The sequence below is a fragment of the Schistocerca piceifrons genome, chromosome 4 (genome assembly GCF_021461385.2).
Source record: "Schistocerca piceifrons isolate TAMUIC-IGC-003096 chromosome 4, iqSchPice1.1, whole genome shotgun sequence".
In the NCBI taxonomy this organism is placed as follows: domain Eukaryota; kingdom Metazoa; phylum Arthropoda; class Insecta; order Orthoptera; family Acrididae; genus Schistocerca; species Schistocerca piceifrons.
In genome coordinates this window covers 89,259,881-89,277,690 of record NC_060141.1, presented here as the reverse complement: position 1 = coordinate 89,277,690, position 17,810 = coordinate 89,259,881, and the positions used below count along the sequence as shown (strand labels likewise).

The 17,810-nt window shown below is 42.3% G+C and overlaps 1 protein-coding gene across 1 annotated transcript in view; it reads right to left on the bottom strand.

Annotated features, from left to right (window-relative positions):
* Positions 1-17,810, bottom strand: part of LOC124795618 (Down syndrome cell adhesion molecule-like protein Dscam2) — a 594,927-nt gene that overhangs the window by 274,156 nt on the left and 302,961 nt on the right. The window contains exon 3 of the mRNA XM_047259690.1: positions 3,443-3,594. Coding sequence (XP_047115646.1) covers positions 3,443-3,594 — 152 coding nt within the window. The remainder of the gene's footprint in view (positions 1-3,442; positions 3,595-17,810) is intronic.

Sequence of the window (17,810 nt, the reverse complement as noted above, 5' to 3'; positions counted from 1 at the left end):
TACGGATGTACAGAGCAGGCGCCCATGAAGCATATTTATGGTCGAATATCTGTTGTCAACGACAGACAGACGATTGTGTATATTTGAAAACGGAATAATATATTTCGAACGACTCGTGCTTTGAGAAAGAGTAAATAAAATAGCTGCTGGAAGGAAAGAAAGTTTTCCACAGTCAGCATAGTGATAACAGTCCGAAATTAATTGACCAACCACTCGTAGTTTTAAGATTTTACATCTGAAAATGAGCTCGGTAGATATTTTACGTTTATCGTCCTTTAGTTAATACATTGCTGTAAACAAAATCAGATTAATTAACTTGGAAGTGAGGCCATGTGTTCCTCCGTTAACGAGTAAATGCCGCATGCTGACAGAGTAGGAATATTTCTCATTGGCGCGGGACAGAATTTTTTCTGCCAACATTTATTGCCTCCTGCCACGCAACATTCTGGTACTTAACCTTTGAAACGAACTGTTCCTCCTTTCATGTGCTTCGATTTTCATCTGTAGCAATAGCAATTATTCACCACTGATATTATTAATAAATAAACGTGTAGAACAGGAAAAATATGTGTAATGTTAATGTTTCGGTCTTGGTGTAAAGTGAAAAGAGAGAGAGAGAGAGAGAGAGAGCGAGAGAGAGAGAGAGAAAAATGCAACGCTCACTTCATAAATATTTCTACTGTTTGCATCAGAGAGTAGTGGTATGTATGAAGAGGGGCAGAACAGGCTTCGTTTTGAAACTACTCACTGTTTCGTAACGGCATCCGTAGCCTATGTCGCCAACGCATGCCTGTGCGGTGGCGATCGTGTTAGACGTAAGCCGGTTCGAATCTTGGAAGTGGATGAGGTTATCAGTCCCAGTTTTTAGCAGGCAATGGGAGGAGAGGTGGTGGCTTATGGTTCCTGATCATCATTCTTTGCGACAAAGTCCTGTACTAAATTCCAAACCGTTCGCAGTGTTCCACGATGTGAGGCCGTGTGATACTGTTGGTGGTGATCCATCAGTCAAATGGGAACATTAAGCTCGCGGGCTCCTTGGTGCTATTCGAAAGGAGAAGGCTTCGTGCAGGCACTGGGTTTTATCCTCTCCCTTCTCTCTTGATCATCATCATCATCACGATACAGTACAAACATAACATTACACTATACGCGTCTCCATTACCATCACCTAAATGTTACAAATACACGTAAGACACAACTCTCACATATCCGCAAAGGCGGGAGCCAATGTATGCGGAGGAGGAATATTTTTCTGATAGGGGGTTGAACCCATCCTGCGCGACATCCCAGCCAACGACATTTTTTGTTTGTTGCCTGCAAAGTCAAGTGACTACTGGATGCCGCAAGGTTTGCCCGTAAGTGTACTGCGGGTTTTGAGTGTCATTATTCGCTAGTATTGGTAGACCCCGTTAAAAATACTGTAGATTTTACACGCATTTTAATAATTTGCGTTCGGTATCCGAAATGTACTTGGCTTGAGGCTTAGATGTGCAAAGGTTTTTTTAGTGGTTTGGAGGAAGTGTCACGGCTCAGATCTCGTTAATTTTTTTGTTACAGGGAAAGAAACGGTAGCCATTGTTGCATTTTAGGTTTTCCAATGCGCTTTATGGTACTGCCGAGCCTGTTTTATTCAATTATTCTGCGGCATATTGCGAAATGGCTTCCTGGTGCGCCAAATTGAAACTGACTCATAAATCATCGAAATAGGAGCTATTACAACAGATTAGCCGCTTATTCCACACTGAAGTATTTTTGGGTACGAAATTCTTCTACTTTTACCTTCCGGTGCTATACTTTATGGAAGCAAAAATATTGCTCGTTCAGTGTCTCACTCCACGTCAACGGTTCTAGTACTACTGTTCCCTATTGTGACAATTTTCAAACAAGCACAATGGTTTGGAGTACTGTATGAGGTTCAAACTGACGTGTGTAATTCATAGCTTCAGGTGGCCATCAGCAAACGGTAGTGCATATATTCAGTACTATCATATATAAACACAGACATCTATTGAGATTCCCATCTACTTTCAAATATTTCCAATTTTCCAAAATTTGCTCTGTACAATTTGTAAAGAAATCAGTGATAGGATGTATTCCTGACGAAATCCCTTGATAACTTTAAATCTAGGTAAGAGATAATTTTGTATTTTTTTATTCTTAGTGTAGAGTTTTCACACAGTTCTTGAATTACTTAATGACAGGATTATTATTGGATGATTTTAAAGTCTCCCACACACTGGAAATTAATGGAGGAGAAACAAATGAAACTTTGACACCGGAAAAAGGCATGGGAACGATTACACATGCTGAAGAGCTCAAATATCTGGGAGTTAAGGCACACAAGATGGTAAACAAGATTATTAAATTAGTTCAGCAATAAGTGCTGGGAGGTTTACTATTGGAACATCAAATGGTATTTTATGGAATCAGCGGATTTGAAAAGAGACAAAGGAAACAAATATTCAAAGCATTTATTAGAAGCATTATGACAGTATGGATCAGAAGTATAGACAGTTAAACCCCAGTTAATCAAAGTAGGGTGTAACGATGTATATTCGCTTTAGACTGAGAAATAGATCCCTTTGCCTGTTTGCTACCAGTTTATAATTAGTGAGTACTTGTTTACTTGATTTCTAATATTTATTATTATTAGTTGCATGTGTGAACAAACAAAGGCAACTTTCTTGAAGTGGTCTCTGCATTGCTTACAGTAATTGAATTTACAAATTACACCCTAGTTAGATATTTGGTAACGCAGCACATAATTGATCGATTTCTACTATATCTCATGGTACTGTTCTTCACAACAACGACATGTACAAGTAAAGCAGAAGTGAAATAAAACAAAATAAATTCCCGACCAGTTTGTCAGTTCTGGATCATGCAAGAATTTCGAAGTTATGTAGCAGAACTAATATTGAGCCAAGTCATTTTGCTCTTCCCCAGAAATCTGATACAACCGATGTGGCTCAGATGGGCGCAAAATTCGAAAGTGTTTTATTTTGCATTCTAGTTATATTTCGTAGTCGCCATGTTGTTATGACGTAAGAAATGAAGTACAAGGATATTTGACTACGCATTCAGTCAGAAATAGTTGGACATCCAGTTTACCACTGGGTTTACTAAGTGCTGGTACATCGCCCACAACAAAATTATGGTACATTATGTTTAATTTACTACTACATAAATTTGAATATAACTTGTATATGCCTTTTTTAGCCCACCACAAGGAAAATTTACTTAGCATTTGGAGTTGGTGCCGTGATCAGAGGGAGTCTTGACGGGGGGAATCGGTGCATAGGTGTTGTAGCTCATAAAATAGCCGTGTATGGTTACCGGCTGACCCTACCACAACACTAGCTGTAACGTCGGTCACGTGGCTGTGTTAACCGGTGTACCCGTGTCGCCAATGAACTTAGAAATGCAGATGGCACTCACTCACCATAGACGTTGAGCCTGGCGGAATGAGAGGTCTTGCCAGCGCGGTTCTCTGCCGTGCATGTGTACTCGCCGCCGTCCTCCACCTGCACCTGGCTGATATTCACGTGACTGATGACGTCGCCGTGCACCGTCACATACTGGCCGATCACAAACCTGCAACATAACACCCTCTGTCACTATGTCACCACACAGCCTATCGGTCTGTACTGTATTGGCGTACACACACACACACACACACACACACACACACACACACACACACCAGGTGCTACGGATGAAATTTGGTACATGTCACTGTAATAATGGCGTCATTTGGAAGAGAAATGGAGGGGCATCGGGTCAGCATACCATTCTTCCAGCCCTTCTCAGAACCACAGATGTTGCAGCCCCTACTTCTCATTCGAACAGCTCCCCATAGCCTCGCAAGACTGTCATGAGGACCTTATTGATCGGTCCTCTTCGATTTTTTCACACATATACGATTTGAAGGTCATTGTCTAGACATCAATTTTTCCTAAGGCAGCAAGGCATAGTACTAAAAAGAGAACTTAAAAAATCGACTTGGGTGTAAAGACTTCTCAGCACTGTTAAATAAGAAACATCTCAGGCATTTTACGAGTACCAGAGCAGATGGTCACTAACTTCCTTTTAATAAAGGTGTATTTATTATTAAAAAAATTAAGCTGTGGCAGTCGTTACAACTATGATGTATAATTACTTAAACTGAGATGTAAAACCAGTTTTAACACTTCATCAATATAGCAAACGGAAAATGTTCTGCAAGAAGAAATCAAAATTAATTTACGTTGCTTAACAAAATTTGTAATTTAGTGTACTACTCTATTTTTTCTTGTTTTCTAGTTCTTAAGATTAATTCCTTGCTTAAATCTGCAGATAATCGGGATGTGTTGGTAGTGCTTGAGTTTTGCGTCAACATGTGCACAACTTTTAATTTATTGTATTTCTGAACAATAAAACATTTTAATAAGAAAAGTGGCAACTGTACAGTTTTTGTAGTTGCGAACTCTCTAATTTAAATCTTGTTAGTTACCCCATTTGTTACTTTTACTTGAACTCTATAGTTATTATGTGTGACATAAGAAATAATGAATCATAATTTTTAATAAAGTAATAATCACTAACCACATGAAAGTAATTAAAATTTGATACAGAAAAGTAAAATTATTCATATCAATAATATTGTTTACCTGTACTTAGAATACATTTTTTGTTCTATATTATGTGGTCTGCACTTTTTTACCAAACTTTTTTATCGGAAATACGCACATTTAGTGCAGTTATATTTATCTTTATTAAAGAACTGTGATTCAATATTTGCTAATGAATGTTTCCATCTGATAATAAATACAGAATTCAACAAAAATAAAAAATAAAAATGTTAATACTAGCTCGATTTGAATCTGCAGCTTTGCGATTGCAAGACTTATGTGCCATGAATTCGCTATGGTGACTCTGTTACATTGTCTGAATTTTTTGTGCTTAACTGCACTCAGAAATCTTTACATATTCTAAGTCGATTTTTTCGATTGTGTATTGAAAATTGTGTTGCACTGCATTAGGAAACTGGTGTCTCAAACCTGACCTGCAAGTCCTACAAGTATCAAGGAAAACCAATAGGTTCCCTTGTGACTGTGTCCTGTTCCAATCTTCCCACCAAGGAAAAATCCTACTAGTCCATATGACAGTCAGTCTGGCTGACCGATCATCTTTTTCCCTCTACATTCTTGATAAGTATTCCAGCAAACTCAGACTTACAGTACAGCTCAACAGATTATCAAGCAGAAAGCAATTTAGTGACAGAATTTTTCCACTTGTTATGGGAAAACGATTTCTTCCTGTTTGACGACACTGGACCTATTTGTTCTGAAAGAAACCAAATTATCATCTTACGCGGAGATGAGTGGAAAAATTGGATATGATAAATTCAAAGATAAGTCAGCTAAGGCTGGGTAGCCTTAAGGAAGAAATTTTGTTTCAGAACTGTTAAAAACTGAGGTTTTTGTTTGATTAGGATAAAAACTGCACCATGACAAGAATACAACAGTATTCCCATATATTTAATCTTTTCGTTTATGATCGCAACGATTCACTGACATACCAATTGGCATCCAAGCAGTCAGAGCATTTACTGAGCAGTTAGTCTGGAGTTTACTTCACCGCAGTACTCCTATAGTTATTATTTCTCCGAATTATGCTTTCTTGCGAATTTTTGATTGTCTCTGTAAATTCAAGTGTAGCAGCTAAAAAAAAAAAAAAAAAATTGCGTAGCTCGTAAATTTAATATACACATGAATGATGCGGGTAACAACTGAAACTTTTTGTGCGTTATCATTATTATTAACAACATATATAATAAGTGAGATGTATCGCGTATAAATCTGGTACACTTCCTAATACCATCGGAAAGACAGAACTCATATATGAAACCTACGTAGAAATGTAATAATGCCATTAGCTGATGAAGTGAACTGCACTGCGCTTCTTGCAATCCTCAGCTAGGACTGCTGATATTTTTAAAAGTATCGGAAATCCAATATATCGATATTTAAAAAATATAATTATCGGCACATGATATATATTAGTAGAAAAAAGTATCGATATACCTCCGGAAAAACTATCGACATACCAGCCAAAATAATATCGGCTGCACATTGTAAATATACTGCCAGTTTTAGAGCTGTATATTTAAGTATTGAATTATTATTAGATATTCTGTACATCAACAAGCTAGCAGCCTGATTATCCCCCTTAGAGCAAGAACTGAAAGGGAAACGATGCCCGTTCATGCTTGGTGATAACAAATTTGCTAACAATGGTAATTACATGTAAGTGGCAGAATAAAGTTCGGTTTCCTCACATCTCGCATTTGTCTTGAACACTTCATGTCAACTTCCCTGTTTCGTTTCTGAAAACGCCAGGGAACTAGCAGTTGTAGTGTAAAAATTTCGTGGTGAAGTTAAACGTGGCAATTTCTGTTGATTGCGCCGAGCGTCGATTACGTCAGCACTTCCCTCACACGTGTTCACCCATCGCAAAGACCAATCTTGTCATTTAGATTTTTGTTCATCAGTTCAAGCAACAGTTCTTTAAGAATGCCGATGTGAAGAAACAGCACATTAGTTGGGTTAACAATTGCTTTTTAACGCAACTGGTGTGCTATTTCTTTACATCGAGTATCTTGTTAATCCACTCACACCTCCACCCGCCAGCGTAACTGGACTTCTTTGCACCATCTATGCATGCTTCACACGGTCTAAGAGAAAGACTGGACGTGCCAAAAGCTCAAAAAGTAGTGAAACTCCTTCACGCAGTGAAAGTAAAATTATGTTCTACTACAATTTAAAAAAGAACAGTTTCAAATATTTACAGAAAATTGCGTAAAAAATATAATTAAAAATAAAAATAGCGGGGCTCGATGTTGCCATTCCGATATCGATGTATCGAAATGATGGTGAAGGGAATGCAGGCCGCGACATATCGATGTTTTGGATAAATCGATATATCTATATTTTGTTAATAGCCCGACTACAGCCACATTACTATGAATAATTAGCAATATCCATTTGTATAACAAGAAGATTCAAGCTGTCAAATCATATGGCATTGACGGCTGGGAGTCCGACCTGGGGCAATGCGGCCACCGAATTGCAAGTATTTGCAATTGACGCCACATTGGGGGACTTGCGTGTCGATGATGAAATGATGATCAGGACAGGCCAGCACCCAGTCCCCGAGCGCAGAAAATCTCTGACCCGGCCGGGAATGAGGCACGGGCGCGCAGTATGGCAGTCAGATGAGCTGACCACTCAGCTGGAACTGCTCTTTTCTATCAAAAGTCGGAAAAGGGACTGGAGTATTACTTCGTAAAACGGATTCATTAGATATTGTATGTAAGTTTCGTACATTCCCTTTATAAACTTCTAAATCCCATCTTCGTCCTGCATGTCATGAAACATAACAAACATCACGTGATTTGCAGTAACAAACGCTGACAGTAACGACTTACTGAATTTACAAATAGATTCTAGATATCTACACTTTGTCTTCGACATAGGTTGATCTACCAAAACCACATTCAATAAATTGATCCCAGTGTTGATGATCTTTTTCTTGGCATCTTTCGTAGCTAGCGCAAATTCAATTTGAAACAGTGAAATCTGTATACGGCAACCTACAACGAACTAATAACTTCTAGACATAAATATTTCTGTATGTGAGAAAATTTTTTCTTGCAAGCACGAGACAAATTCCTAGTAGTAGAAAAATCGGTTAAGAGACGTTTCCAGCATAGCTATTTTCTTCATTCCAATAGTCCTGTGACTGAGCTTTCAACTGAACTTGTCAATCAAAAAATAAACGTCCATCCTTTTGTGTCGTTTGCTCAACGTCGTATTACAAAGATCCATTGCAAACTAATTGGATGATTTTACTATTCACACTCGATTAAATAGAACACAGCATTTACTCTTCCTAGTTGTCAGACGATGATACTACCCATTATCTCGCTATGGAGGTGGTCGTCATTTTTACAAGCATAACTATTTTCGTAGTGAAAATTCATATCTATTCGAACCATTCTTTCACTGCTCCTCTACCTAAAAATATTAACTGTTCTAAGTACTTACCAGATTGCCGATCTGTCTTCAAATATTTGAAATACTATCACAAACACAAGAATGTGTACTGCTGGGTGACACACAGTACGTAGTTCCTAGTACTGACCATTCGCAGAAGTTCTGCAAAGTGTCAGTGGGAAAACTATTATACCTGAGTTGTACGCAGTGCAATCAAACGATGACTACTATCTGAGGCATTGTACAGTATTACGACTGTATTTATACTATACTGCCGTCTCTTGTTCCCCCCCCCCCCCCCCCCTCTCCGTCCCCCACATTATCACCAACTTTAGCACATAACTGAACTGTAGAATGAAATACTGTTCTTGGAAGACTTTTATTTTTAAAATGATGACAGATGAATGTTATTTAGTTTGTGTGTGTGTGTGTGTGTGTGTGTGTGTGTGTGTGTGTGTGTATGTGTGTGTATGGGTGGGTGGGGGGGGGGGGGGGGGAGGGAATTTGGAGTGCATCGCATGTGCTACACACAACTCGTTCTCAGATGAGAAACCTAACTATCCAAGGTAATGTTAGACACTTGTTAGGAAAGATACTTCGCCTGCACTACTCCTCTCAATTGTGACAGTTGCTTGACCTGCTCACTGCAACCCTATATAAAAACAATCAAGCTCAGATGTGTGCACTACACTTAATGTTCGTAACTCATCTGATTGCTGCACTCCTTCTTCTGAACTGGCAGAAACTGGAAGACTTCAAGCTGCTAATGATTTGTGTCTAGCCTTTTCAACAATAATGATGATAATAGTAATAATAATACTGTTTACAGCACTGTAGTAGCCATTATGTACTTACTGGCGTGTCGTACTGTCAGTTAATACATTTATCCGTTTTGAAGCAAGTAATGAAGCAATTTATGGACTACTGCAGGTACTATCTACAACTTGAAGAAGACATTTTCTTGAGATATTTAGCATTCGTTACATATATGTCTCACTTTTATCATCAGCGATGTATGGGTCAAAGCACAACATGTATGTGAAGTGGGTGGACTGTATGCGGAACCTGTAACCAACATCGCGTTAATGCTACTAACGGAGAAAAAGTAATTATTGACAACTTATGTAACCAATATTAGAGTCTCACAAAATTTTGATGATAGTGATCACCTTCTGCAAATACACTACTGGAAATTAAAATTGCTACACCAAGAAGAATTGCAGATGATAAACAGGTATTCATTAGACAAATATATTATACTAGAACTGACATGTGATTACATTTTCATGCAATTTGGGTGCATAGGTCCTGAGAAATCAGTACCCAGAACAACCACTTCTGGCCGTAATAACGGCCTCGATACGCCTGGGCATTGAGTCAAACAGAGCTTGGATGGCGTGTACAGATACAGCTGCCCATGCAGCTTCAACACGATACCACGGTTCATCAAGAGTAGTGACTGGCGTATTGTGACGAGCCAGTTGCTCGGCCACCATTGCCCAGACGTTTTCAATTGGTGAGAGATCTGGAGAATGTGCTGGCCAGGGCAGCAGTCGAACATTTTCGGTATCCAAAAAGGCCCGTACGGGACATGCAACATGCGGTCGTGCATTATCCTGCTGAAATGTAGGGTTTCACAGGGATCGAATGAAGGGCAGAGTCACGGGTCGTAACACATCTGAAATGTAACGTCCACTGTTCAAAGTGCCGTCAATGCGAACAAGAGGTGACAGAGACGTGTAACCAATGGCACATCATACCATCATGCCGGGTGATACGCCAGTATGGCGATGACGAATACACGCTTCCAATGTGCTTTCACCGCGATGTCGCCAAACACGGATGCTACCATCACGATGCTGTAAACAGAACCTGGATTCATCGGAAAAAATGACTTTTTGTCATTCGTGCACCCAGGTCCGTCGTTGAGTACATCATCGTATGCGCTCCTGTCTGTGATGCAGCGTCAAGGGTAACCGCAACCATGGTCTCCGAGCTGATAGTCCATGCTGCTGCAAACGTCGTCGAACTGTACGTGCAGATGGTTGTTGTCTTGCAAACGTCCCCATCTGTTGCCTCAGGGATCGAGACGTGGCTGCACGATCCGTTACAGCCATGCGAATAAGATGCCTGTCATCTCGACTGCTAGTGATACGAGGCCGTTGGGATCCAGCACGGCGTTCCGTATTACCCTCCTGAACCAACCGATTCCATATTGTGCTAACAGTCATTGGATCTCGACCAACGCGAACGGCAATGTCGCGATACGATAAGCCGCAATCGCAATAGGCTACAATACGACCTTTATCAAAGTCGTAAACATGATGGTACGGATTTCTGCTCCTTACACGAGGCATCACAACAACGTTTCACCAGCAACGCCGGTTAACTGCTGTGTGTGTATCAGAAATCGGTTGGAAACTTTCCTCATATCAAGACGTTGTAGGTGTCGCCACTGGCGCCAATCTTGTGTGAATGCTCTGAAAAGCTAATAATTTGCATATCACAGCACCTTCTTCCTGTCGGTTAAATTTCGCGTCTGTAGCACGTCATCTTCGTGGTGTAGAAATTTTAATTGCCAGTAGTGTAATTTAGTTTCTTAAATGACACAGAATAGAATCATTTAGGTTTTACTCCTCAGAAAGTTTCATTTTACCCCTCAGAAAATAATTATCCCGACGTTTGGAACCACTGTACCAGACGAACCAGCTCTTGGATATATTGCCTTGTTCTAGATTTATTTTGGGTGACGTACCTTAGCTGCTTCAAAGTGCAATGAGTCATTATGTTCTCCGACACCATTCGACACTTCTGGGACCGATACTCTAATATTTCTTACGACTCTATGAAATACTCGAACACTCGGTATCGATACCGACACATATGGTACGGAATCAAATGTATCGATACTTGTATCGGCAATATCGTCAAGTCCTTACAGTAATAATTTTGCTCATCACTCGAGTGGCAGAACGTCGATGTTTGATTGGGTTTTCCGGAGCCGCCCTGCAGGCCGGGGAGCGCCGGGCGCCTGGCACGAGGTCCGGCCCGGGTAATGAGTGCGGCGCTCTCATCGTGCCGAGGGGGAGTTCTCTCGTTTAGCGCCGCCGCCAGCCCAGCCCGGTCAGCGGAGCCCGGCGATAAATTAGCAATCAGCCGGAACACAATCAGCGGCGCACCGTTCTGATTGGCTGGCGGGGCGGCTGCAGCTGGGATCGGCGGGCCGCCTTCCGCACACACACAGCTGTTCCAATTTCCGCCAAGTGTCGAGGCGAGCACCGACTTCCACTGCTGCGTGCTAACTTGCATCTACAAATGCTGCGTGCTTAAAAAAAGGGTTCCATCTTCTAGCAAATAGAGTGTACTGGTCAACCACGAAAAAATGGTCCACGTCCAAGTAGGACGCGAGCACTCGAACTAAATCATGTGTATAGATAACGCATTCATCCCGGGAATCGAGAAGCTCGGCGTTCTTATCTGTTATCGATCAGTACTTCCAGCATTTCCAGAACTTCTGAGAATGTTTTAAGTTTGAAATTTTGTGTAATTTCGCATTTGCTATTCCAGTTTCTGAGAAAAAGGATTCTTAACAGACAATCAGAGAACATAAGGCATAGCGTCACTACATCGTACCTGTTAAGATGGGACATTACAGCACTGATCCGACGTCCAGTATGAGTCACGAAAATCAACCATTCCAAGACCCAGGCAATCATCGTAAGTCGTACCACTCGCTCCTTCTGGCTTCTTGATTTCTTCCTTACCATCTGCACCCATCCTGTCTGCCTCTCCCCCACCCTCACCTACCTTGGCCTCACCATTGAACGTCATCTCACCTGGATCCCCCATCTCCGCTCTGTCCAATCCAAAGCCCGCAACCGCCTCCGACTCCTCAAACTTCTCTCTGGCTGGACTTGGGGGTTGAACCCCTCCACCATCCTCCACACCTACAAATCCTAAATCCGTCCCATCCTCTGTTATGCCAGTCCCACCTGGATATCCACCCCATCCCCCCCCCCCCCCCCCCAAATTCTGTAAGTCCCTCCAGATCCTTGGGTGCTATGCACTCCGCCTCGCCTTCCATATACGCCTCCTGTCCCCCATGCGGATCCTCTATGACCTGATTCCTTTCCCCCTTCTGCTCCTATTCCTCAAACGTATCCGCCGCCTTGATCCCCCTCATCTCCAGGTTGCTCCTCTCCTCTCCAACCCCCGCCCTCTGCCATGCCTTCACTGTCATGTCCTCCCTACCCTCCATCTCTACACCCTTCATCTCCTTTCCCAAGGTGGCTTCCATGAACTCCTCCTCCTGGATGATGCCCTCTCTCTCTCTCTCTATTTATCCCTCCTATCAGTTCTGATCCTCACCTCTCCCTCCCTTCCTCAGTCCTTTTTTTGGGCTCCCTCTCCTCCCCTTCCATCCTGTTTTTTCCCCGCCTATCCTCTTTCTGCCTCCCTTCTCTGCCCCATATCCTTTTGCATTTCCCTCGTCTGCCTTTCCCCATTCCCTCTCGCGTCTGGCCTGCTCCCCCCTCCCCTTATGAGTCCACTCCCTCCGTCGGTTCCCCCCTTTCGTTTTTCTTCTCCTCCCCGCTTTTTCCCCCCTCATCCGTCCATGTCCCCCCCCCCCCCCCCCCATCAACCCTTCGCTGTGGCGTGTCATTTTTGTGCCGACTTTTTAGTGCAGTGTTTCCAGTGATTGTTAAGTGTTGTGCGTCTTTTCGAAATGTTGTGAACGGACATCATACTGCCACTGGGTGAGATTTTTATATCTCTCACGAACAGAAACCAGACTGTCGCCGTGTTTTTTAATTGTCTGTCTACTATTTTACCTGTCTGCTTCCTGTGTATTTTGTTAGCATCGCCCACCTTTTGTTTTATGTTTTAACTTTCCACAATTTTCCGCCGTTTTACAATTTAAGTCACAGTTTTATCACCTGCTTTTATTGTTTCTTATCTTCTTATGTTTTAAAAATTCTGTGGGCTGAAGAGCAGCGTACTAAGCTGCTGTCAGCTCGCCCCCTCCGGGGGGGGGCAATCGAAATTCAATAAAGGAAACAAAAAGTATGAGTCACGGGCCGGACAGGTGGCGTGAGATTACTCGGGTGTGTGTAACTTCTATGCGATCTGATAGACGTCACTAGCTGACGGACACTGTTTGAGCTGCAGTCAAAATATTGTCGATTTTATTTCCTGCTTAATTTTTTAATTATTTATTAATTACTACTATAAATGTGAGTAGTTTTGAGAGTGAATGAAAGTGTGGGTGTGATCTACTGTTTCATATAAAGTTTTTATACTATACAGTGAAGTTAATGGTCGCATGAAGAGTGTTCGAGAATGACGTGTGTGTTAGTTATTCGTACTGGGGAATTTGTTATCAACTATGTCGTCAGTTTATGGCACTGGGGAAATGAGATTATGATATCGGAAAAGTAGTTTTGTTAAGAGGGAATTAACTTCATATTTGTGTCTTTGCTAAATATGTTTATGGTAATTTAGCGTTCCAATTCAAAGACAAATTTTGATTGGTTATGCATATATGCGGGGGATTGAGCGGGTTGGATGCTGCTTTCCTACTGGCTGTGATGTTTCTCTGCCAATCAGAAATTAGTATATTCGCGCGTTTTTAGGGGAACTAGAAACTTTTTTTGTATAGAGAGAGCAGAGCCGGTGCTTGGATCTCATAGTGACGAAACCTATTGATATGTGCTCCGTTGAAAATTATTAATATTGCGATATTTCGGTATCAAAACGTTTGAGAAGTGCCGTATAGTGTGGAAGGGAGTTCGATTTGACACACGGTATGAAATTCTGAATATTTGGTGACATTTAAGAAACTAAATTCCGCGTGGCGTGTTACTTACTCGCGAACTTAAACATTTTGTTCTGTGAGACTGATTATAGCATCATCCGAGCGAGTTATTCTAAAGGAAACAATTCGTTTGTGAACTTTCGGTGAAGACTAATTCATAATTGCCATAAATCGGCGTACACCAAAATTACTCTACCACACAAACACTTGGGTTTACACTCGTCTGGTGCAAGACTTTCCCGTTGTGTGTGTGTGGTGGTGGTGGGGGGGGGGGGGAGGGGGAGGGGTCCACTGGGGGCCGAACAGCACAATAACCCTGGGTTCGGTGGGGGGTTGTGAATCACTGAAGGCTATGGCCGGACGAAGCCTCTCCGTTATTTCTAGGTCCCCAGTTCAATACACAATACACAATGCTTAGTAATGAGTGGTGTATGCAAGCTTATCGCAATAGAGTGAAACATTACGCACGTACCGAGCGAGGTGGCGCATTGGTTAGCACACTGGACTCGCATTCGGGAGGACGACGGTTCAATCCCGTCTCAAGCCATCCTGATTTAGGTTTTCCGTGATTTCCCTAAATCGTTTCAGGCAAATGCCGGGATGGTTCCTTTGAAAGGGCACGGCCGATTTCCTTCCCCATCCTTCCCTAACCCGAGCTAGCGCTCCGTCTCTAATGACCTCGTTGTCGACGGGACTTTAAACAACACTAACCTAACCTAACCATTACGCACCTAGATAGTTTTATTTAACTATTCCTTCCACCGACAAAACACTTTTAGTGCGACTTGTAGTTACAATAAGTAGTGCTGTTTTTTCTATAGCTTTTCGTGGCTGATAACTACTTGCCAGTAACTTCAGGGTGGCGTGCATGTTAGAAGACAAACCTCGAGGTGAGTGGATCTTTGCAAGGAACTATTCCGTCGCAAACAGATAACAAAAATCAATATTCTTATTGTGTGATGTAGTTACAAATTAACAATTTTCCGATTTTTTCCTTTACTTGTATTGTAAATTATTGCTTCTTGCCAAATTTCAGCCGGCTGGAGTGGCCGTGCGGTTCTAGGCGCTACAGTCTGGAACCGCGTGACCGCTACGGTCGCAGCTTCGAATCCTGCTTCGGGCATGGATGTGTGTGATGTCCTTAGGTTAGTTAGGTTTAAGTAGTTCTAAGTTCTAGGGGACTGATGACCTCAGAAGTTGAGTCTCACAGTGCTCAGAGCCATTTGAACCATATGAACCAAATTTCATGATGATAGGTCAGCGGGAAGTACTCTTTAGATTTTGATGAGTGAGTTTACGAGTTTCGAACTATATAACATAAATGGCGAATGTTTTGATTTCATCAAATTAGAAGCTTAAATTTTTCCTGCAGCCAAGGTATCATAGACCTTAGTACCTGACATAAATTTCAATGTGAAACGTCTAGCCGTTCCCGTGAAAGATTCTTAACAGTTGGACAGACAGACACACCGACAACAAAGTGATACTGTAAGGGTTCCACTTTCACCGACTGTGGTATGGAACCCTGAAAAGTCCTAGAAAAATAATTCCTCCTTTCATTCACTGCACGAGTGCCGGAATGGCAGCTGTTCAGATAAGTGAACGTGGAATATAAAAGCATCTACAACCCTTTAATAGTGGAAAGGCATCTGGAGCAGGTGAGATATCTGTAATACTTTACAAAGATTATGCTAGAGAACTTCCACCGCTCCTAGCATTACTTTATCGCAGGTCGCTGAACCAGTGAACGGTAACTAGCGACTGGAAAAAAAAGCGCAGGTCATTTCTGTTTTCAAAAAGGGTCGTCGGACAGATGCACATAATCAGCCTATATCTTTGACGCTCGTCTGGAAAATGTTTTATGCTCACATATTATAACGGTTTTGGAGACAGCGGATCTTCTCGATAAAGCTCAAAAAGGATACCGCAAACATATATCTTGCGAAACGCAGCTCACTCAGTTCATACAAAAAATACAGAGTGTCTTAAACAAAGACTCCAGATTTCTTAACGTACCTTGACCTTAGGAAGGCATTTGACGCAGTCACAAACAGTAGATTAGTGATCAAAATACGAGCTTGCCGAGTACCGGCTCAGATTTGTGACTGCATTCACGATTTCGTTCCTGGTAGAACTTGCTCTTAAGGGAGCAAAATCGACAGATTTAAAGGTGATTTCAGGAGTTCTCTAAGGAAGTATGACAATACATGTAAATAACTTAGCGGATAACTTTGAAAGATCCATGAGGCTGTTCGTAGATGATGATGTAGTGTATTACAAGGTCGAATGTCAGAAGACTGCAGAGACCTACACAGGGTCGATAGTTGCTATATGGACTGGTAGCTGACCTACAACGTCACACAGTGTGAGTCAGAAAGGACTTCACAACTTAGGGTTGATATAGAAATTTATTGAAATAACTTAGAGAATCGCCAGATGTGTCATTTTGTAGCAAACGATTTCAAAGTTTCACATACACTATGTGATCAAAAGTATCCGGACACCCCCCCCCCCCCAAAAAAAACACACTTTTTCATATTAGATGCATTGTGCTGCCACCTACTGTCAGGTAATCCATATCAGTGACCTCAGTAATCATTACACATCGACAAAGAGCAGAATGGGGCGCTCCGCGGAACTCACAGGCTTCGAACGTGGTCAGGTGACTGGGTGTCACTTGTGTCATACGCCTGTACGCGAGATTTCCACACTCCTAAACATCCCTAGTTCCACTGTTTCCGATGTGATAGTGAAGTGGAAACTTGAAGGGACACGTACAGCACAAAAGCGTATAGGCCAATCTCGTCTGTTGACTGACAGAGACCGCTGACAGTTGAATAGGGTCGTAATGTGTAATAGGCAGACATCTATCCAGACCATCATACAGGAATTCCAAACTGCATCAGGATCCACTGCAGGTACTACGACAGTTAGGCAAAAGGTGAGAAAACTTGGATTTCATGGTAGAGCGGCTACTCATAGGGCACACATCAAGCCGATAAATGCCAAACGACGCATCGCTAGGTGTAAGGAGGTAAACATTGTCGATTAAACAGTGGAAAAACGTTGTGTGGAATGACGAATCACGGTACATAATGTGGCGATCCGATGGAAGGGTGTGGGTATGGCGAAAGCCCGGTATACGTCATCTGTCAGCGTGTGTAGTGCCAGCAGTAAAATTCGGAGGCGGTAGTGTTATGGTGTGGTCGTGTTTCTCAAATATGGTTCAAATGGCTCTGAGCACTACTGGACTTAACTTCTAGGGTCATCAGTCCCCTAGAACTTAGAACTACTTCAACCTAACTAACCTAAGGATATCACACACATCCATGCCCGAGGCAGGATTCGAACCTGCGACCGTAGCGGTCGCACGGTTCTAGACTGTAGCGCCTAGAACCGCTCGGCCACCCCGGCCGGCTCGTGTTTTTCATGGAGGAGGCTTGCACCTCTTGTTGTTTTGCGTGGAACTATTACAGAAAAGGCTTAAATTGATGTTTTAACCACCTTCTTGCTTCCCACTGTTGAAGAGGAATATGGCGATGGCGATTGCATCTTTCAACACGATCGAGCACCTGTTCATAATGCGCGGCCTGTGGCGGATGGGTTGCGCTACAATAACATCCCTGTAATGGACTGGCCTGCACAGAGTCCTGAATTCTATAGAACACTTTTGGGATGCTTTGGAACGCCGACATCGTGCCAGGCCTCACCGACCGACATCGACACCTCTCCTCAGAGCAGCACTCCGTGAAGAATGGGCTACCATTCCCCAAGAAACCTTCCAGCACCTGATTGAACGTATGCCTGCGAGAGTGCAGGCTGCCATCAAGGATAAGGGTGGGCCATAAATATTGCCCAATCTTATTTGACCCCAGGTCAAAGCTGAGTAGTTGCTGCGTGCAAGCGAACCATGTCATAACAGCAACTAATTTCCTTCGACTTTTATACACTCATGCTCA